The sequence below is a fragment of the Cetorhinus maximus genome, chromosome 29 (genome assembly GCF_964194155.1).
Source record: "Cetorhinus maximus chromosome 29, sCetMax3.hap1.1, whole genome shotgun sequence".
In the NCBI taxonomy this organism is placed as follows: Eukaryota; Metazoa; Chordata; class Chondrichthyes; order Lamniformes; family Cetorhinidae; genus Cetorhinus; species Cetorhinus maximus.
Genome location: NC_135907.1, coordinates 23,792,017 through 23,813,394, shown reverse-complemented (window position 1 = coordinate 23,813,394; position 21,378 = coordinate 23,792,017). Strand labels below are relative to the sequence as shown.

General features: G+C 44.3%; 2 protein-coding genes and 1 non-coding gene across 4 annotated transcripts; all 3 read left to right on the top strand.

Moving 5' to 3' along the window:
- The first annotated feature begins 1,998 nt into the window (after positions 1-1,998).
- rpl3 (ribosomal protein L3) lies at positions 1,999-7,612 on the top strand. 2 transcript variants are annotated; one of them, XM_078531870.1, is made up of 9 exons: positions 1,999-2,191; positions 3,619-3,787; positions 3,868-4,170; positions 4,784-4,970; positions 5,270-5,430; positions 5,986-6,087; positions 6,185-6,280; positions 7,215-7,334; positions 7,507-7,612. In XM_078531870.1, the coding sequence occupies exons 3-9, from the start codon at positions 3,994-3,996 to the stop codon at positions 7,549-7,551; spliced, it is 888 nt and encodes a 295-aa protein (XP_078387996.1). In that variant the 5' UTR covers positions 1,999-2,191; positions 3,619-3,787; positions 3,868-3,993; the 3' UTR covers positions 7,552-7,612. The 2 variants fall into 2 exon arrangements, with proteins under 2 accessions (XP_078387996.1, XP_078387995.1); XM_078531869.1 differs by having other exon boundaries at positions 2,004-2,191; positions 4,035-4,170.
- Positions 5,113-5,205, top strand: LOC144669875 (small nucleolar RNA U83B). Its single transcript, XR_013573776.1, has one exon. It is a non-coding gene; the product is annotated as a small nucleolar RNA U83B (small nucleolar RNA).
- A 4,639-nt stretch (positions 7,613-12,251) lies between the features above and the next one.
- ift27 (intraflagellar transport 27 homolog (Chlamydomonas)) lies at positions 12,252-21,005 on the top strand. Its single transcript, XM_078531868.1, has 7 exons — positions 12,252-12,429; positions 15,023-15,102; positions 17,309-17,368; positions 17,479-17,538; positions 18,599-18,716; positions 18,818-18,927; positions 20,148-21,005. Exons 1-7 carry the CDS (start codon positions 12,396-12,398, stop codon positions 20,244-20,246), a joined length of 561 nt encoding a protein of 186 aa, XP_078387994.1. The 5' UTR covers positions 12,252-12,395; the 3' UTR covers positions 20,247-21,005.
- The last annotated feature ends 373 nt before the right edge of the window (positions 21,006-21,378 follow it).

Here is a 21,378-nt window from a genome sequence, read left to right as displayed (position 1 = left end):
GCAATAGCTGGAAGAGGCAGTCTGAACTCATCTCTTTTGCATTATTGATGAAGATATTAAATTGGATGGATGCAAAAGGGCACCTTTGCTTCATTCAGCTTTTGAGAGAGAAAAGTTAATTTAGGCTCCTGCTTAATTTACCTAGAATTTTGGGTGCTTCAGTTGGGAGCCCAGAGTGACTCCCGCACCCGATTGCTATCTAGTAACCCCTTCTATAAAATGTGTGTGTGGATTGGGGTTGAGAACATCCTTTTCCAACAGTTCTATTGCAATTACAGTCAATGACATTCGCTAGCCAGTATAGACTTTGGGTGAGGTTAAGATTGGGATTGGCTGAAATGGCTTATATGGTTGAATAGTCTACTCTGAAGAATGGCTTTTGGGTTGAATGTGTCAGCTGTGATACGCATGTAGCACTCTCGTCTCTGTTCACAAGGTTCCAGGTTCAAGACCCACTCCAGGGCTTGAACACAAAAATCAAGGCTGACACTCTAGTGCAGTACCGAGGGAGTGCTGCGTTGTTAGAGGTGCCCACTTTCAGATGAGATATTAAACCAAGGCCCCAACTGCCTTGACCCCATGGCACTATTGCAAAGAAGAGCAGGGGACTTCTCCCTGCTGTCCTGGCTGATATTTATCCCTCAATCGGCTTTACAAAAAACAAAGGATCTGGTCATGACCGCTTTGCTGTTTGTGGGATCTTGCTGTGCACACATTGGCTGCTGTGTTTCCTACATTACAACAGTGACTACACTTCAAAATTACTTCATTGGCTGTAAAGAGCTTTGAGATGTTCGGTGGTCAATCAGGAAAGGTATATAAATGCAAATATTATTTTTCTTTTTGAGTTATTTGGGGGGCTAGGGAAATGTACCCAACAGAGGAGAAAGTTGACCAAACAACGGTTTAATCTCAATGGTCAAAAGAACGTTGAAGGACCATCTTAGTAAAATGAGATATAAATTAATTAGGTTTAAATGTGGGGTTTTGGTCTATAAAGTGTTAAAGAAGGATAAAGGAAGTGACGTGTGTTCAATGGTCGGGATGGAGAATACATTTTAATAAATAGAAAAGTAATCTTTTTTAAATGCGTGAGAAATATTATAAATTAAAGAGAGTAATTTATATTATGGGAGTAATTATAAAAGTAAAAGAGTGACTTTCGATGCCCAGGAAGTGACGTCTGATCCGCCTATAAAAGGGTGGACGCGGGGCGATTGTTCTCTCTCTCAGGCCAGCTTCGGAGATGGTGAGTTATGTGTGTTTTTTTTATCTGAGCCGTATCCTAGCCATCCGAGGACGTAGAGACTTTCCGCGGCCAGGTGCATGTACAGACCGTTCTTAACAATGGAATCGGCGTTGTATTGATCGGATGTTTTGAGGATAATGTCGGATGGCTTGTCAAAATTTATTTGTGATTGAATACAAAATGGCGACTGCCGGCTGGTTCGGCTGGACGCCATCCGAGTAAAATCCGAGCCATCCTGCACGTTTCATCGGCGATGACCGATATCATCACTTGTGTTAGCCTAGTTTTTAAGTTCGTGCCATTATTTCCTGAATTCTATTTGGATCCAGTGTTCAAAACTGATGAAGTCAGGTTGGTGTTTAACCTGGCTCCCAAAATGGAGTCCCAACTCCCAGATAAGCGGGCCACAGGCCCTGGGAGGGGAGCAACTCCAGGGTGCATTTGATTGGAAGTCGCAATACATTTTGTAGCTTTTCCTGATGGTTGTTGGAGACAATTGTAGTTTCAATCCTGCAACATTACAGAAATTAAATGTGGAAGGTGGTTGAGGATGGAGTAATGAAAGGCCATTGCAATGCTGCATACAAGTTTGTGGCTCCAAACTCTGCATTTTGCTCTTTTAAAGTATGCAACTATTATTTCTCAAATTATTTAGACACCGGCTTCTCTTTTTTTTATTTTCCAACCTCAAATGCCGGTCGGAATTGATGATCCTTCACTAAACATTGAAATTCTTTGTTGTCCTGCAGTCTCATCGCAAGTTCTCGGCCCCCAGACACGGGTCTCTGGGCTTCCTGCCCCGCAAGAGGAGCCGCAGACACAGGGGCAAGGTGAAGAGCTTCCCCAAGGATGATTCATCCAAACCCATCCATCTGACTGCCTTCCTGGGCTACAAGGCTGGCATGACCCACATTGTCCGTGAGGTCGACAGACCTGGTTCAAGTGAGTGATAGTTGAATTAACAGGAATGCTACGCACTCGGGGGAAACTCTTGTGACTACTGCACCCCAGACCTGTACATGTTGTGGTCCTGCTGAGTCTGTTTGTGGGGTACAGGCTCTAATGATCTTAATGCTGTTATAGGCTGATTCTGACGTTGTGCATGGCCTGATTTGTTTCATTTCCCTTAGAACGGGTTCTCAGTTACTTGAGTACCTGTTAAAAGGTTAGGTTAATTTCCATCCAATGCTGTTTGGCAACAGTGTGTTGGGTAGGAACAGAAGAAAGAGGAGCAGGCTCAAGGGGCCATTCAATGAGATGGCTAATTTATTGTGGCCATAACTTCCTGCTTGCTTGCCCTCCATAACAAACATTTGATTCTCTTGTAGATCAAAAATCTAAGGAACTAAGTAAAGTTAGCAAGTAGCTAGACTGCTTGGATTGCAAGTAACTGAAGGTTATTCCTTGGATAAGAAGCCTCGGCAGTAATTTAGTTCACATTATTTGCACAATGCTTATCTCAACCTTCCTTTAGAAATGCACCTTTCATAACTTGCAGCTTAATTTAAAGCTGCCATGTGACTGGGTGTGAGTCATCTCATGGGGAGGGGAAGGAAATAGAGATTTATGTTTGTTTAATTTACCTTGGCGCGCACATTTTAGGGCCTATGCTAGCAATGAAGTAGAGCCTACTTACCCTACAGTGGCTTCATGCATGTTACTGAGGCAGACTGGAAAATTTGGGGAAAGCTAAAAATCTTCTATTAGCTAGTCTGAAGTTAGTCCTATCAATGTGTCTGCCCCTCTCCCCAACAACTGTAGACCATATCACCCCTTAAGTTGTTTATACAGAGTAGCTGCAAGGCTCATGTGAGCTGCTAATCAGTGACTGAACTCCTAAAGCAGCTCCATTTTGGGAAAAGCACGTGTTGTACAATAATCTGATAATGTCAGCTTTAGACTTGTGCTAGCAAGTAGAATAACTACACATGATGATAAAACTCGACGGGCGGTCATAACTAATCACCTCTGGTGGTTTTTGCTGAATGTCGAGTTTGCTGACTGTAGTGCAATAAAGATCAGACACTTGGCACTTGTGGTAATTTCAAGGATGTCACTCTTTGCAGGATGATAGCAAGCAGATTTGAGCCTGTAATTCTACCAGAGCATGAGTTATGTTTTTGGTTGTGGGTGGTGTGGGAAAGGTCTTCCCATGGATAGATTTGGTCTGCCAGTTAAATTGCAACCAGTTCGTGTAACTGGTTAAACCAGCCGTGCTGTAATACTCAGCAATGGCTGCTAACTGTTTTTGCATTAAAACAAAAATGTTGGCACTGCTAGCATCTGTGGCAAGAAATGGCTAATGTTTTAAGGTCTATGATCTTCTGTCAGAATGTTTGCATTGAAATTGTCAATTTCTGAATCTTTAGAGGTGAACAAGAAGGAGGTGGTAGAGGCAGTGACAGTAATTGAAACTCCTCCAATGGTAATCGTTGGTCTTGTTGGCTATATTGAGACTCCCCGTGGACTCCGTACTTTTAAGACTGTCTTTGCTGAGCACATCAGTGATGAATGCAAGCGACGCTTCTACAAGAACTGGTAAATATGTCAAACAATTCCAGAACTTTTAAACAGTTCAAAGATACGTGGAATGATGTTAATCTGGATTCCATTATCAGCAGCTCCGCTCGACTATGGAAACATCAGTCGATGAGCTAAGGCTCTGCTTGTTGGAGGAAAATGTCCTTTGATCCCAACAATGAGCCACTCTGCTTGGTGCTGATACCTTCCGCTCACATTGTGTGATGAAGGATCGCACCAATTGTCTTCTGTCTCTTTATAAAAGGTACAAATCAAAGAAGAAGGCTTTCACCAAATACTGCAAGAAATGGCAGGATGAAGATGGCAAGAAACAGTTGGAGAAGGACTTCAACAGCATGAAGAAGTACTGCCAGGTTATTCGCATCATTGCTCACACACAGGTAGGCACTGGGGCTTAATCCATTTGGGTAATTACAAGCTGCTGCACTCGGTTACATTGGGGGGGGTGGCATGGTCTAACCTTGTATATATTGCCTATTAAATTGCTTTGGTGCACTTTAATCTGTTTTAACAAAGTCTTAATAGTGAGGCTACTGAGTGCTTTTCAAGGCATCCTCCTGTCCAGTCATTACAGCATAGCAGGTGGCCATTGGGTCCATACCATGTCTTGTGGGTGGTGTGTGGAGTGCTCCTTTTGTCCTACAATGCTGCCAAGGCTGCATTTTGTGGATATACCCAGTTAAAAACTGTTAATGTAGGAAAATGTCCCAAGATGCTTCATAGAGCATAATCTCTTGTAAACACATGTGGCACCAAGCCACTCTTAAGTAGATATTAGGACAGGTGGAGTGGATTTTAGGGATTGTCTTTAGAGGAGAATTCTGGAATCCTAAGCATGCTGGAGGCACAGCTGCAAAATCTGGAGCAATTGAAATTGAATAAGCAAGAGTGTAGAAAACGGGATGATTTTCAAAGGAGGATTGGACGGTTTAAAGTCGGCAGTGGAGTTGCCCAGCTCTAGCTCTAATCTGTTGGAATTCTTCCTCTCTGCAGATGCGCCTGCTCCCTTTGCGTCAGAAGAAGTCCCACATCATGGAGATCCAGCTGAATGGTGGAACAATCGCAGAGAAAGTTGACTGGGCAAGAGAAAAACTGGAACAGCAGGTTGCTGTCAACTTGGTGTTCGGTCAGGATGAGATGATTGATGTCATTGGTGTAACTAAAGGCCATGGCTTCAAAGGTGTGGAGCATATTCAGCTGTTTAAGTGGGGGTGGGGGGAATCTTGATTAGTTGTAACTTTGGGCCTTCTGTGTATATATACACCCAAAGTAATGTCTGCTTTTAATATGGGGCTTGGGTGAACAAGTATATTTTACTCTTGGAGAATTCTGTGATGATGACGTGGAATATGTTGGGTAACAGCATCTGACTCTGATGAGGAACCATTCCATGCTGCCTTCCTTCTGAGATCCTCCAGTGATGGAGCAGTGAAGAATTGAAAAGTATCCTGGTTACTCAGAGCTTTTCCTTCTCTTTAGGGGTCACCAGTCGTTGGCATACAAAGAAGCTGCCAAGGAAGACTCATAAGGGGCTGCGTAAAGTTGCCTGTATTGGAGCTTGGCATCCTGCTCGTGTGGCTTTCTCTGTTGCCCGTGCAGGTCAAAAGGGCTACCACCACCGCACTGAGATTAACAAGAAGGTAAGCACTTCCAAATGTGTGATCTAAAATGGTTGAGGGATTCTGGATGTTGGCAAGTTGTCTGCCTAGCTGCCCAGAACTGAATGCAACCATTGCCAGGCAAGCCATTGTTGGTCTGGAGTTGCATTTTGGCCAGACTGGGTAAGAATAGCAGATACCCTTCCCTAAGGGACACTGATAAACCAGCTGGGTGTTTACAGCAATCCAACAGTTAGATGTCAGCATTTGATAATCCAGATTTCTGAATTAAGTCTCAAGTTGCTTATGGTGAGACTTGAGGTTGCTGGGTTACTTGTCCAGTTACATGCCAACAACTGAATGTTACCCACTCTGGCAATGACACAAACCAAACTGCCAGTGTTCCAGTTGGCTTTGTGAAGTGGATAGCACTATGTAACAACTCTCATAAAACCTCTGTACACCAGATTAATTGCAGTCCTTAATATGTACTGTCTTGCCTGAGCAGAGATCTTCACCTTGTCTCTAAAAGCACTGCTATGTTACCATGATCTTTCTAGCGGATGTGTACTAAAACCAAATTCTCTTCCTCATTAGGTCTACAGGATTGGAGGAGGTTACCAAACCAAGGATGGCAAGTTAGTGAAGAACAATGCTTCTACGGAGTATGACCTGACAGACAAGAGCATCAACCCCCTGGTGAGTGTCTTTAAGCAAGCTATCCAAGATATTCCACACAACACAAATGTATCTGTCGCTCTGGGCTCTGCTAAATGGTGTTCTTTCCCCTCTACAGGGAGGATTTCCTCACTATGGTGAAGTGACCAATGACTTTGTGATGGTGAAAGGTTGTGTTGTTGGTACCAAGAAGCGTGTCCTCACTCTGCGCAAGGTGACTTTCTTTAATATTATACATTGTCATTTTTGGGTGTTCTGTTCCCTTGCTAGATGGATGGAGAGAATAGTGTAGCTACCCTTGGTTAATTTTCAGATTTCCATGTACTTCTATGATTAAGCCATGGACTAAACCACAGATGCCCTCTGGATATCTTTGGGTTCTCCTAAATAAGAAAATGACTTAGACTTAAATTGGAGCAGAAGTAGACTATACAACCTGTTGAACCTGCTCTGTATGATCATGGCTGATCTTTGGCTTCATTTCCACTTTCCTATCCACTTCCTGCAATGAGGGGGAGTTCCTTAGCCAGAGGGTGGTGAATCTTTGGAATTCTTTGCTCCAGCAGAGATTCAGTTATTGAGTTTATTCAAGACTGAGATTTCTGGATATTTAAGATGTCAAGGGTTGTGGGTATAGTGCAGGGAAAATGGCATTAAAGTAGATCAGCTATGATCTAATTGAATGATGGAGCAGGCTTGAGGGGCTAAATGGCCTACTCCTTTTGTGTTCCCATTATCCTTCAGTTCACTTGAGATAAAAAGTCTTGGCTTTAAATATATTCAAGAATGGGACCTCCCTGAGCCCAGGGAACAGTAGGTTGGGAGGGGCAGGGGTCTCCCTGTGATGCTGATGGGCTTCGAGGACAGATGCCTTGGTGGCCCTGAAAGGTGGTAATGAGCCACCCTAAACCACTGCAGCCTGTGCTAAAAGTGCGCGCTCAATTTTGTGTAGTAATTTATCCCAGAGCAGTGTGATTTGTGAGACTGCCATTACTGTTTATACTGGTGAGGATATGTTAACTGTCTCTCTTTCCCCCCCCCCCCCCTCCAAACCACACACACACACCCCCCCTGCCGTGTGCCTCAGTTTGGAGTTGGTTGGCAGTTTCCTCTGATAAAGAGCATTTAATTTTTCTTCCACCCTGCAGTCCCTATTGGTGCAGACCAGCCGCCGTGCTGGGGAAAAGATCGACCTGAAGTTCATCGACACCTCTTCCAAGTTTGGCCATGGCCGCTTCCAGACCATTGAGGAGAAGAAGGCATTTATGGTGAGTGATTTATGTGATCATTGCAGGAAATAATAATGAGCCGCCTTAGTTTACAACTGAGACTGAAGGCACAGGAACTTGAATTGCCACAAGCGCATTAATTCTTGTGGTTTCCATGTCCAGCTCTTGAGGTTTGTTCTTTTATCTGACATCTATCTCCTTTTGCTTTCAGGGACCATTGAAGAAGGATCGAATCGCCAAGGAAGAGACTGCATAAACCAAGGGCCAATTACATCAATTGTGACGTTGATGCAGTGTTCAATAAATTCTTTTTTTTTTTTAAAGATTTGCTGGCTTTTGGATTTTGTTCTGTGCCTGTTCCAAACAGTTTCAGGCAGTGGTCAAGCTATGCTCTACTTAATTCTGTGCTTGTGATTTTGTTTTACAAGTGCTATAGCTTCATACTCCTGGCTCAAAGGTGCAGCATTCCTGTTGGGTACTTCAACTAGTTTTAAAGGCTTGGGGGAAATCTAATTCTGTCCTCTGGCTTAGTGTGGGCTTACTAGCTTGCCATTTCTTCCCTTCCTTAGTTTTGCAGCAAAATGGGAGTGGGCTTAGTGCTTTTCCCCAGTCTAATCCAATCCAATTTGTAGCTTGCTGCTTTTGGGCATTTTTGGCTCTACCTGGATATTTGCCTTTAGGCTTTGGTTTGAAAATATATTGGCTTAATCTTAGTACAGAATAAGAGTCTTTAATTCACTGCCTGAACTGGTTCTAGCTCTAGTTTGGACACTGGGCCAGAGGTAAATAAGTTATTCAGTAATGAAAAATGCTGGAAAAACTCAGGTCTGACAACATTGGTGGAGTGAAAGACCAAGTTAACATTTTGGGTCCACGTGATTCTTGAGAGCTGAGAGAAGTAAAAATGTGGTGGAATTTATACTGTTTAAGGGAGGTGAAGCTGAATAGGTGGCCAGCAATAGGTGGAGGCAAAGGAGATCGCCAAAGATGTCATAAACAAAAGCTCAGAGGGTTATTGGTGGTGGGACTGGCTAAAGGAGATGCTAATGGTGACATTAAGGGTAGAAAGAATGATAATAGCTGGACAAGGGTGAGCACTCTAGAAAGAACAAAATGAGCAAGTGACAGATGGTCCTAGTGGGGGGAGGGGGATGGTGGTGGGGGAAAAAAGATTGAAAATAGGCTAAAAGGTGGGGTTAAAACAAAGAATGAAAATGAATTAAAGTAATAAAAATAAGTGGGGAAGAAATAAAATGAATATTTAAAAGTGGGGAGGATGGAGGGGAGAGCTCAACGTCTGAAGTTGTTGAACTTAAAATGTTAACTACAGCTCCTCATACCTTGCTTCCTGTAAGGACTTCATCCCATTCTCTCAGTTCCTTTGCCTCTGTTGCATTTGTTCTGATGCCACTTTCCAAAACTGCTTGTGATATGTATGTATGTGTGCCTTCCTTAACCAAGGTTTCCCACCCACACTGTTTGACAGGGCCGTCAACAGTGTCTGACCCATCCCCCGTGCCTCTGCCCTCACCTTTCTGTCCCTTGCAGAACCAATGTTAAGGTCCCCCTTGGGCTCACTTTTCACCCCACCCACAAGCCTCCGCATTCAAAGGCTCATCTGCTGTCTGCCAACTCGAGCATGATGCCACCACCAAACCCATGTTCCCTTCATTCCCCCCCTGCCCCCTTCAGAATTCTGTAGGGACTGTTCCCTCCAGGACACCCTGGCCCTCTCCTCCGTCACCCCTAACACCTCAACCCCCTCCCATGACACCACGTAATCGCAGAAGGTGCAACACCCCCTTTATCTTTCCTTCCCCTTCTCTCCACCCCCCCCCCCCCCCCCCCCCCCTCTCTCTCTCCACCCCAACCACCTCATCCAAGTGCACTTCCCTTAATTTGGTCTAATGCATTTGCTGCTCTCAATGTGGTCATCTCTACATTGGAGAGACCAAATGCAGACTGGGTGACTGCTCTGCGTTTGGTCTGTGCAAGCATAACCCAGACCTTCCTGTCGTTTGCCATTTCAAAGCACCATCCTGCTCTCATGCCCCTATGTCAGTTCTTGGCCTGCTACAATGTTCCAGTGAAGCTCAAAGCAAAATGTAGGAACAGCACCTTCCGATTAGGCACTTTACAGCCTTCCAGACTTAACATTGAGTTTAACAACTTCAGATCGTGAACTCTCCATCCTCACTCCTTTTTAATCCCCTTTTTTCAATTCATTTTTCATTAATTGTCATTTTTTCCACAATTTATTTTCATTTTTATTCATTGTTTTATCTGCACCTTTTAGCCTATTTTCAATCTTTTTTTTTCCCCACCCCACAAGAGCCATCTGTTCTTTCTAGAGCGTTTACTGTTGTCCAGCTATTATCACATTCTTCTTTCTGCCTTTAATGTCACCATTAGCATCTCCTTTAGCCAGTACCACCACCATCAACACCACTTTGACCTTTTGTTTATGACATACTTGGCAAACTCCTTTGCCTCTACCTGTTGCTGGCTTTCTAGCCAGCTTCATCTGCCCCACCCCCCCTTAAACACTAAATTTCACCACGTTTTTACTTGGCTCTGAAGAGTCATGGACTCAAAACGTTATTAACTCGGTCTTTCTCTCCGCAGATGCTGTCAGACCTGCTGAGTTTTCCCAGCAAGTTTTTTTTGTTTCAGATTTACAGCATTGCAGTATTTTGCCTTAAGATTATTCAGTAACTTGGTTAACTGAACTGGTTGGGAAATGCATTCAAATTCCCTGAAGATGTGAGAAGTACTGTATTGCAAGTTGTCATTTTGTTTTTATTTAACAGGATGAATATATTTTCCTTTAGCTCAAATAGAAATAGTATTTACCCTTTCAAAAACACTTTACCTTCCCTACCCCATGTCTCTAATTTTTACATTGGGTTAGAAGTTACTGGTTGGTTATTTCAATGGTGGTTAACCTGATTTCAGACCAGTTAAATAGTGAAGAAAGTAATCTTTTAACAAATAGAACTTGTACAATCAAGGCAAAATTCCAGCATATTCCCACATCAATGTTGGTGTCATAGTTGTGTTTCGATTGCCTGGCCACCTCTTGCTTTCTGGATCATAGAACCACTTCATTATCAGGGAGGCGATCTGGATGTGATTGAATAAAAAGACTTGCATTTCTTTGGGTTCTCCTGAGGTTATGAAAGGCACCAAAGTGCTTTATAGCCAATAAAGTATTTGAATCACAGAACCTTTACAGTGCAGAAGGAGGTCATTGCCCTTATCCATGTAACACTAGCACATTCTTTTTAGGTTCCAATCCAATTTCCTTATGATCGAACCTGTCTCCAGGAAGTTCGTTCCAGACTCCAACCACCCTCCTGGTTACAAAAAAATTCCTTGGATCACTACTTTTGCTAATTATTTTGAATCTGCCGTCTAGTTCTTGATGCTGTCTTGAGTAGGAACAGTTTCTCACTATTTACCCTGTCCATACCTCTCAGGATCTTGAATACCTCTATCAAGTCTCCTCTCAGCCTTCTTTTCTCCAAGCAAAACAGTACCGACCTCACCAATCTATGCTCATAACTACAGTTCTTAATCCCTGGAATCATTCTTGTAAATCTCCTCTACACTCTCCACTGCGTTCACATCAAGTATGGCACTCAGAACTGGATGCAGTACTCCAGATGAGGCCTAACTAGTGTCTTATACAATTGATTCATAGGTGATGCTGAAGGTTAGACAAAGAGGGTGTAGAAAGAATGCAAAAACCAACACATGAGTTTTAATGAGGGTGGGTTTCTGTTTTAGCTATTCAGTGTGAATTAAGTGCTACAGATGTGGAGATGAGCAACTGGGTGAAGTACAAATGGGGTGGTTAGTGGCAATGGGAGTGTAACTACTGGCACCAGCCAACACCTTCAAGAGAATAAACCTGCTTGGCTGACGGTGAGGCAGTAGTTGGAACCAGGCCCAGAGAAGGGTTGCAAAAGCAAAATACTGCAAATTCTGGAAATCTAAAAAAACTAATCTCCACCTGAAATATTACTTGAGCAGCTTTGGCAGGAGGCAAATTACTCCAGTAGAGTGCCTCTTAGTTCTAGGGGTGAGGAGTTTCAGTTGTGAAGATGGATTGGAAAAGTTGGGATTGTCTTCTTGGATGAACAGTGGTTTGGCAGAAGTATCCAAAATCATGAGTGGTCTGGATTTCCTACTTGTGAAAGGATCAAGAGAAAAGGGCACAAATTTTAGGTAATAGGCAATGTGAGGAAAATGTTTTTTCATGCAGGGAGTGGTTAGGATCAAATGCATTGCCTAAGAATGTGGTGGAGGCAGCTTCGATGGAGACATTCAGGAGGAAATTGGATTATTACTGGAAAGGAAGAATGCAGGGCTCTGGGGTGAATAGCACTAGGTAAATTACTCATTTGGAGGGCTGGTGCGGACACAATGGGCTGAATGGCCTGTGCCGTAACAATTCTGAGATTCTGTGCTTACATGTTCAACTTGGTGAGGCCTATGAAGGCAATATATACCGGTCTCCTTTGTCTCCATCATTTCTCTTGCAGCTGCCTGATGAGAAGGTCATGTCAATTGTAGATCTTCCAGTTTAGAAACCATATTGATCCACCATCTATTTTACCCATTGAGGTCAAGCCAAGTGAACATAAAATGCCTGACAGAAAAATTGAATGCTGAACACCAAATTATTTAGAATTGAAAATATAATTACAGCAGCATTAGGAAATATTTTTATGCTCTAAAATAACATTGCTAATTGTCCCCATCCCAATCCCAGCTATTTGAAAGAGTGCCTATTCCCTTGGGGTGGGTACCGCTGGCGGAAGTTACATTTTGATTGACAGCCACCCTGCCCAATCAAACGACAGGGAAGCCCGATTGACGGCGCAGCGACCAATTAGAAACGGGAACACGTCAGGCGCGGCAGCCAATGGGACGAGTGCGGAGGCGAGACCCAGTGTTGCTAGGGAGCTGTAACCAAGGAGCGGCTAATGGCGGCCAGCGGTCTGCAGTAGCTGAGTTTGGGGTGGGGGGTTAGGATTACCAGGTTATTATTGACGCAGTTCACCGGTTAATGGGTTTAGTGACCAAGCGGGAGCCATGGTGAAGCTGCGAGCCAAATGTATGCTGGCAGGTGAGTGGGTGAAGGGGGAGAGGCAGGCCTTACGTTTCTATAGCGCCCGTCACCTCCCCAGGACTGCACAGGGCGCCTAGCAGCCACTGTTGTAATTCAGGAGGTGCAGCAGCCAAACGGCGCACAGCAAGATCCCACAAGCAGCAATGTGAAACCTTCGATTGGCTCTAAAACACTTTGGTGCCTTTCGCAACCTCAGGTGATCCCATCGAAATGCAAGTCTTTCTATTTAGCCACAAAGAGATCCAGCTCCTGCTAACCCTGATAATGAGGTGGTTTTTTTTTTGTGTGATGTCAATTGAGGGGTGAATGTTGGCCAGGGACACCAGAGAGAAGACGTTGCATAAACTAGGCACCAATTTCATCACAATTGCTGTTCTTAATATAGTGGCCATGGGACCTTTTTACACCCAACTGAGAGGGCATACTGATCTTTTAGTTAACGTTTCATCCAAAGGGTGGCACCTCTGACAGCTTGGTTCTCCCATGGTACTGCCCCTCTGACAGTGTGCCACTCCCTTGGTACTGCCATCCCGACTGTGTGGAGCTCCCTCAGTACTGTCATTCAACAATGCAGTGCTCCCTCAGTACTGATGCTCCGACAGTGCGGTGCTCACTCAGTACTGCCCCTCCCACAGTGTGGAGCTGCCTCAGTACTGGCCTCCTGATAGTGTAACACTCCCTCAGTACTGCCCCTCTGACAGTGCGGTGCTCGCTCAGTACTGCCGCTCCCACAGTGTGGAGCTTCCTCAGTACTGGCCTTCTGATAGTGCAACACTCCCTCAGTACTGCCCCTTGACTGTCCGGTGCTACCCCTTCAACAGTGCAGCAATCCTTCAGTACTGAACTTCCGCAAGTGTGAAGCTTCCTCAGTACTGCTCCTCCAACAGCGCAGCGCTCCCTCAGCACTGGCTCCCTGACAGTGCAGCACTCCTTCAGTGCTGGCACTCAAAGTGCCTGGATTCCATGTTCAAGTCTCAGAGTGGAATCCATTCCTTGCATTTCTGGAGTGCCTTTCACAACCTCAGAATTTCCCAGAATGCTTTACCAATGAAATACATTAAAATTTTTGTGGCCTGTTATAATGTAGGAAGCAACTAGCAAGATGATAACGTCTGGGTAATCAATCTTCTTTAGTGATCTTAATTGAGGAATAATTATTGGCCAGGACAATGACTCTGACCCTGAGGTGAGAGTGCATCCCACTGAGGCACAGTTTACTGTCTACATTCTCTGCCTTGAGAAACGGTTTGTTTGTGACTGAAATCAAATGGATGGGAGCTATGCCTGGAAAACTGGCAAAATGGCCCCCCACAGCTTTCTTCATTCCCCCTCTTCCCTCAGCTCTCCTGAGCCACATTATCTCAGACAATAGACAAACTCCCCTTCTCTTCAAATTGTGCCATCAGAGTTGACCTGAAAAGCCTGTGGCTAATTGGAAATTCAGATTTGGCTAATTGTGTTTCTTAAACAGTAAATAAAAGATCAGTAATAGACATTGTCGTTGGTTATGTGATCTCAATACTCATGTTCGCATGCTGACACCTGTTGACTTTAACCTTGTGTGTTTTGTGGGTAAAATGGTTCAGATGAGAAGTAGAGTGTGCAAGTGTATTTTGACCTTTGAGTGCCTTGCCTCTGTTTTCACTTCATACAGTTCTGAAAGCCTGAGCTTCAGCATTGGCTAATGCTGAACTGACGCTTACTGCTTTCCAGCGAACTCTCTGCTGAGCAGAATGCTCACCCGCCAGCCAGTGCCTCCTGGAAAATCCCTGCTGACATTGCCTGCCCTTTGGGCTTATACTATAAAGAATGGTGACTTGGACACAGTAAGAGTGGCTGTTGGCACCTACCTGTCGATTGAAGCAGTGTCAGCAGCTTCAGGAAAGTGGGAAGAAAAGCGAAAGTTACCTTGTGTAGTGCAGTAGAATTACGGTACATAATATTTCACAACACAAAAGCTGCTGGTGTTTAGGCTCCTTACCTCCTCCCACCCTAATTCATCTCACCATATTGCTTACCTAGTCCCAACCAGGGTGAGATATCTCTGACTTAATTCCAAACTGGCCATTTCACCCAACAACTTAAAGAAAAATAAATTTTTGGAGGTGGTGTTGCTGGCAAGGTTGGTAAATATTGCCGATCCATAGTTCCTTGAGAAGGTGGTGATGAGCCTTAAACCAGCTTGGAAGACGATTAAGAGTTGACCGTGTTGGGGTTTGAAAGCCCAGACTGGGTAAGGACGGCAGTTTTCCTTCCCTAAAGGGACACTAGTGTACCAGTTGCATTCTTGTGACCTATAATAAAAACAGAAAACAGTGGAAATACTCAGCAGGTTAGGAGAGAAAGACAGTTAACATTTCAGGTCGATGACTTTTATCAATTCTTGTGACTGCCTTACTTCCACTGATGCAAAATTTGTAATTCCTTATTTCTAAAGCTAAATTCAAATTCTCAAACATGGTGAGATTTGAACTCTGGCTCATATTGGATTGTTAGATGTACCCAGTTGGATCTGTGCTGTGGTGTGGTGTTTGTCTGTGTTTCCTGGCCCTCCACTCACAACGCTCTTCTTTTACTCATTTTTTTCCAGGTGACTCCACTGTTGGGAAGAGTGCGCTGGTGCATGTGTTTCGCAGTGAAAGTGCTCACTTTCTGAAAAATTATACCCTGGTATGTCCATTGAGCAATAATTCAACCTTGAAAGGAGGCTGTGGAAAGGTTTATGAGATTTTGCAGTGGTACATAAAGCATAAACAGTATATAAGAAAGGTAATTGGACAATGAAAGCCAGCCTCGCCAGTGATGACCACGTATTGAAAATGAATTTTAAAAATTGGTACTTTACAGCAACAACTTGCATTTGTATAGTGCCTTTAACATTGTATAATGTCCCCAAGGCACTTCACTGCAGCGTTTGACACTAAGCTACATAAAGTGATTTAGGATACATGAGCAAAAGCTTGGTCAAAGAGGTAGCTTTTAAGGACCATCTTAAAGGAGGAGTGAGATGTGGAGAGGCTTAGGGAGAGGTAGGATCCAGGCAGCTGGAATTGGTGGAGTGATTAAAATCGGGGATGTGCAAGAGACCAGAATGGAAGAGTGCTGTGAATTTGGAAGCTGGAGGAGGTTACAAAGATAGAGAGAGGACGAAGACATGGTAGGATTTGAAAACAAGGAGATAAAATTTAAGATTGAGGCATTGTAGGACCGGGAACCAGAGTAGGTCAGCAAGCACAGGGAGGTGATGGAAGAACAGAACCCGGCGTGTGTTTCATCTGGAATGATCGGGATATGGAGCGGACTCAAAGTGGAGTAGTGGAGGGAGACAGAAATGCTAGCACCATTCTGGACATTGTTACAGTCCTTCAAGAGGAATGACTAGAGTAATGATCTAGAATAAAAGAGGCTTATCTTCATTTGTGGCGATCTTGTGATCTGAACCATCAAGGTTTCTTTGCTGAGATTATATGCTCTGTTTTGGTTTCAAACAAGCTTGCAGTTAATCTGACTCATTTACTTTCTGATTTTTCTAGACTTTTCCCTAAATTCAGGTTTTAGAAACTACCTACGAGGTAGTACACACCGTTTGGGGAAGGAATTATAACACAATATTGGGCCAAACAATCTCGGGAGGAATTTTAATTTAACAGTGAATAATAAACTTGATACCAAGGCTTAAAGGATTACATTACGAGGCCAGTTTGAATGAACTTGGGTTGTATTCTTTTGCGTTTAGAAGTTTTGAGGTGTGATCTAATCAAGGTGTTTAAAGTGACAAAGGGATTTGATAGATAGGGAGGAACTATTCCCTTGTGGGGAAACCCAGAACAAGGGGACATAATCCTAACATTCTTAAATCTTAAAACTTCTGTTTGGCGAGGTAGGCAGAGGCAGGCGACCAGTGGGGCGCCCAAAGCTCCACTTCAAGGATGCTTGCAAGTGTGACATGAAGGTCCTAGACATTGACTATCCCACCTGACTATAGTTGGCCAAAGGTGGAAATGGTGATGCCTCCTGTGGGCTGATGTGCACCACCACGATGGCCAGCAGCTTGGCAACAAGTACCAACCCACAATATCACTTGGCAGCTTCATGTGCAGCACTTGTGGAAGAATCTCCCTTTCAAGGATTGACCCTCACAGCCATCAGTGAAGGTGCACCACATAAATACCTTCCCACCTAAAAGGATTGTTTGCTGCATGTCATCATCTCTTATAGATGGAAGGATGCCAACACACACCTTTAGCCTTAAAATCAGCAATAGGCTATTGAGGAGTGAAATCAAGAAGCACATTTTCACACAAAAGGTAGTGGGAATCTGAACCGCTTTCCCCTCCCCAAAAGGCTGTAATTGCTAGGGGCCAGTTGGAGCTTTCAAGACTGAGATGGATAGATTTTTGTCGAGTAAAGGTTTGAGGGATATGGAGCAAAGGTGATTAAATGGAGCTGTGGAGATCAGTTATGATCTAATTGAATGGTGTGGCAGGCTCAAGGGGCTGAATCCCATGTTCCTACGATGATCTTCATAAACTTACTCAACAGAGATCTTGTGTGATAGCTGCTACCCCATTGATTCTTGTTCAACTGTCTATACAAGGCAAGGGGCTACTGAATGTGAATCCTGGCCGTTACTGTCCGGAGAGGAGATGGAGTGTTCTGTGCACCAGTCAGGGGATGGTGGCCCCAAGTGTCACACCACAACTGTAGGACGCCAGAACTGATGTTTCTAGATTTCATCGTGTTTGATACCCCAATCTTTGAATTCCATTTTTTGGGAGTTTGGTCAGGTTTGAATCTTACGAGCAGGAAGTTTAGTTAGTGAGGTTACAGAGGATGTGGGTCTGAGAGTGGTACTAACTCTCCTTATCCTGTCTAGACAACTGGAGTGGAAGTCTTTGTTAATCCAGTCCCCATTCCAGACACCCCTGACAGCGTGGTGAGTGTTTAAAAAAGTGCATGTCATCATTCTGTTTGAGTGTGAATTCCGAGCGACTTTCTGCGCGTCGATGTTGATTAATTGTGTTCTCTTACCTTCCCTGTCTCCAGGAACTCTTCATATTCGATTCTTCAGGAAAAGAAATCTTCTATGACATGGTGGAAAGCCAGGTACGGAGATCAACTAGTAGGTTTGTTTTCTTCAGAGGCTTAGGCTCTGTCATTCATTCTTTGAATTATTTTTGTCCTTTAATCTACACCTCTCAGTAGGACATGCCCACTATCCATACCAGCAAGGGCAGGTAGGATCATTTACTGTCAGTCCTCTGCCAACGCTACTCTGAAACTGATGGCTAGGCTGTGTGAAAAAGCATACCCAGGGCTGACTCTCTCAGTTGTGAGGTGTAGTGACTCTGTTATTAAACAAGAACACACAGAGGCAAAGCCGAAGTGTCAAGAGAGAGTACACCTCATCTAACCAAACCCTTCAAGCACCACCTGCCCCCTGCACTGGACCTATCAGCCATCTCAGTACCATGGAAGCAAGTCATCCTTGATCCCAGGGGATTGCCTAAGAAGCTGTTACTGAACTAGTAATGCAGAGAAAGTGAGTTCAAATCCTACTGTGGCAGTTTGATAAGTTGAGCTCGGTTATAAAGGAATAGGTAAAAGTCATCCCATAGTTGTAAAAATCACTTTAAGAAATAAAACCTGCCAATGTTATCTGGGTTGGCCTATATCTGACTCCAGTCCCATACCAGCCTGCCTTCAGGTGAGTGGCAGAATGGGCGTCTGATTTGATATCACCCATTTTACACGGTTGCTGAAGTTTTAAGTGTGTAAAATGATACTGCTGTAGGCATGTTTTCTTCCTTTTATGATAATCCAACAGCTTTCTGGTGACTTTCACTGATTCCTATGAAGCCAAATTCAAATTCTCAAACTGTAGCAGTGGGATAATGAACTCACTTTCTCCGGATCGTTCATTCAGGGAGTTGAAAGTTCTGCCTAGCGTTTTATTTTTCCTTTGTGTTGCTGTGTTGTGTCTTTCTGGTGAATTTGGAACTTGCCGTCAGACTCTCTGACCTGGATATTGTGTTGAAATGGAAGCTGAGCCTTTAAGACTACTCTCAGCTGATCAGAGCCTTTGTGAACCCCCAGAGCCTACAACAGGGATAATGTGCGCGTTCTCTTGCTCTTTTTAAACCTTGCGTTTTCTCCATTTAAACAGTGGGAGCTTGCGGCTGCCATTTGCCTTGTGTATGACATCACCAACGAGGCAACGTTCAACAGTTGTACAAAGTGGCTGGAAAGGGCCCGAGCACAAGCCCCCAGTGGCCAGCTGGCAGGTCAGTGCTCCTCTGGCTCTGAGAATGTCATTGTAGAATGTAGGAAAGTTGCACAGTGAATTTGGTACCTCAACCAGTCATTGCCTTTGATTGGTTTGCAGGAGTCCTTGTGGGCAATAAGATGGACCTAGCCTGCAGACGTGCCGTGGAGTACACCCAAGCACAGGAATGGGCAGTGAGCCAGGGCCTGGAGTACTTTGAGACCTCCGCAGTAAGTGAAGGGATAATCTCAACTTTTTCTGTTTCTCTTTCTCCTCCTCCCCACTGCATCGACTTGCCAGCCTGAGAAACACCTGGTATCTCACAGTCAGTCTATAAGTGAGACAGGGACTTTCAGCAAAAGCGTGGAGTGTCTTTCTACATCTTCGGACTCCTCAAAGCGTTTTACAGCCAATAAAGCACTTTTTGAAGTGTAGCCACTGTTGTAGTGTGAGAAACACAGTTACCAATTTGCACAGCAAGCTCCCACAAAAAGCCGTGTGATAATGGCATTGGTCAAGAAATAAATATTGGACAGGTAACCAGGGAAATCTCCCCGAATTTCTTCGAAATAGTGCTGGGAAACTTTTTAACGCCCATCTCGTAGAGCCTTGGTTTAATGTCTCATCCGAAAAATGCCTCGTCTGAAACTGCAGCACTCTTGGTACTGCACTTCGGACAATGTAAGACTCTTTCAGTGCTGACCCTCTGATGGTCAATGCTCCCTTGGTACTAACCCTCTAACTCGGTACTGAACGAGGAATGCTAGTCTGGACTTTATGCTCCAGCTCCTGAAGTGGAACTTGCCTGAATCAGAAGGATTTGAGTTCGAGAGTGTTCCCCACTGAGACACAGCTGTCGTAGCTACAATGGGTAAGAAATAACAACTGCTGAGGTTAAAAGCCCTTCTTATTTGCTGAGTGTCCTGTATCATTAGACCAGGAGGGCCCTAGTTCTAGCTGCAGTGTGTACTGAAGTGGCTGCGCTCAGTCAGGGTGACAGTCGCCTGTCACTGTAATCAGTCTTAGTGTATAAAATAAATCAACGCGGCTTCCCACTCAAGACCGTGACTCAGATACCTCCTATTACCCCTCACCCAACCAGTTGTCACACTGATTGTGAACTGTGTAACATGATTTCGCTGAGCGTGCAACCAATACTGAGACTCCTTTGAATGAGCTGGAGGGAAAACATAGAACCGAATAGTTACATAGATGTAAAAACTGAATGTAAACCATAAGAAGTAAAAACGAGAGACTTGTGTATAATAACGTGCAGAACATCGACCTGACTGGATTAGAATGGACCAGGATTTGATAGCGAATGGTGTATATCGTTAGTGAGGCTGAAGGTGATTGGACTGTGGTTGATTGAGCTGTGGGCGGTTGATTGGGTTGCTTGTTGCACTTTGGCCTTTAGCTTCACCATCTTTCATTCTGTGTTATTTTGCAGAAAGAGATGGAGAACTGCGATGCTCCGTTTCAGAGTCTGGCCAGAGCGTTTCACCGCATGTATGAGGACAAGTTAGAACACATCCAATCCATTGTGTGACCATGTCCCCTTGCAGGCAGGAACATGTCACCCCCTCTCTCAGCCCTGCAGAGTGTGTGCATTATAACTGAAACCACACTCCACCATAAATTACAAGAAGGCACCCTGGCATACCAACTCTTGCCTTCGCCAGAGTGTAGCATTCTGCATTGACTCTTCCATCCACACCTCTGACCCATCCTACCCTGGTCTGAGCTGGGCAACACTCTGCCTCTCTGCATCTCTGTCTGTCTGTCTCTCTCTCTCTGTCTGTGTGTCTCTCCTTCTCTGTTCCTGTTCACTGTACAGTGACACTGGGTTAGAGGGGCGAAATCATCCAGGGTTCCTGCTCCCTCTGTGTCTCTGACTCTCTCTCTATCTCCCTGTCAGTCTCTCTTTCTTTCTCTGTCTCTATACCATTGGCCAAACAGAAGATGCATCTGGAAACAGTGCCACATGATCCACTGTAGCAACAGACACATGGCGCTGCATTTTAAGCAGCACTGGGAGGCCAGTACAAACCTTCAGTTTAAATGGGAACAATGGAGGGCGGTGGGATCCCTGTAAAGTAACTCAGCTTATTATGCAACTGTTTTCTGTCTGTGTCCCGTGGCCGATGCAGGCAATAAGGTTCTGAATTTCGGCGTTCTCTGACTCGCAGAGCGGAGGGAGAAGCTCTTTCCATCAGTTGTTGCTGTGTTATTATTTTTAAAGCTCCTGGCCCAGTTCTGTGGAGTAACTTTACTTTTGCAAAGCAGTTTATTAAAAAAAATCCACTTCTCAACATTCGCTTGGCTGTGATGCTCTTCACATTTTCTAAACAAAACAATTTTCTTTTTTGGAATATTTTTAAAAAGGATGAACTTGCATTTCTATAGCAACCTCGGGACACCCTGGTGCATTTTACAGCCAATTAAGTACTTTGATGTTGGTTGAGGGATAAATATTGGTCAGGACACCGGGGAGAACGCTCTTTGAAACAGTGCCATGGGATCTTATACATTCTGCTGTTAGCCAGATCCATTGTATTCATTATGTTCTGCTGAGAGAAACTGCTGGGAGATGCTACAGTGGCACTCCGAGGGTTAACACATCCTGTCACTAAGCTGTGGACATTGTCGTATTTAACAATTGCAGCCGTGCTCAGAGAGGC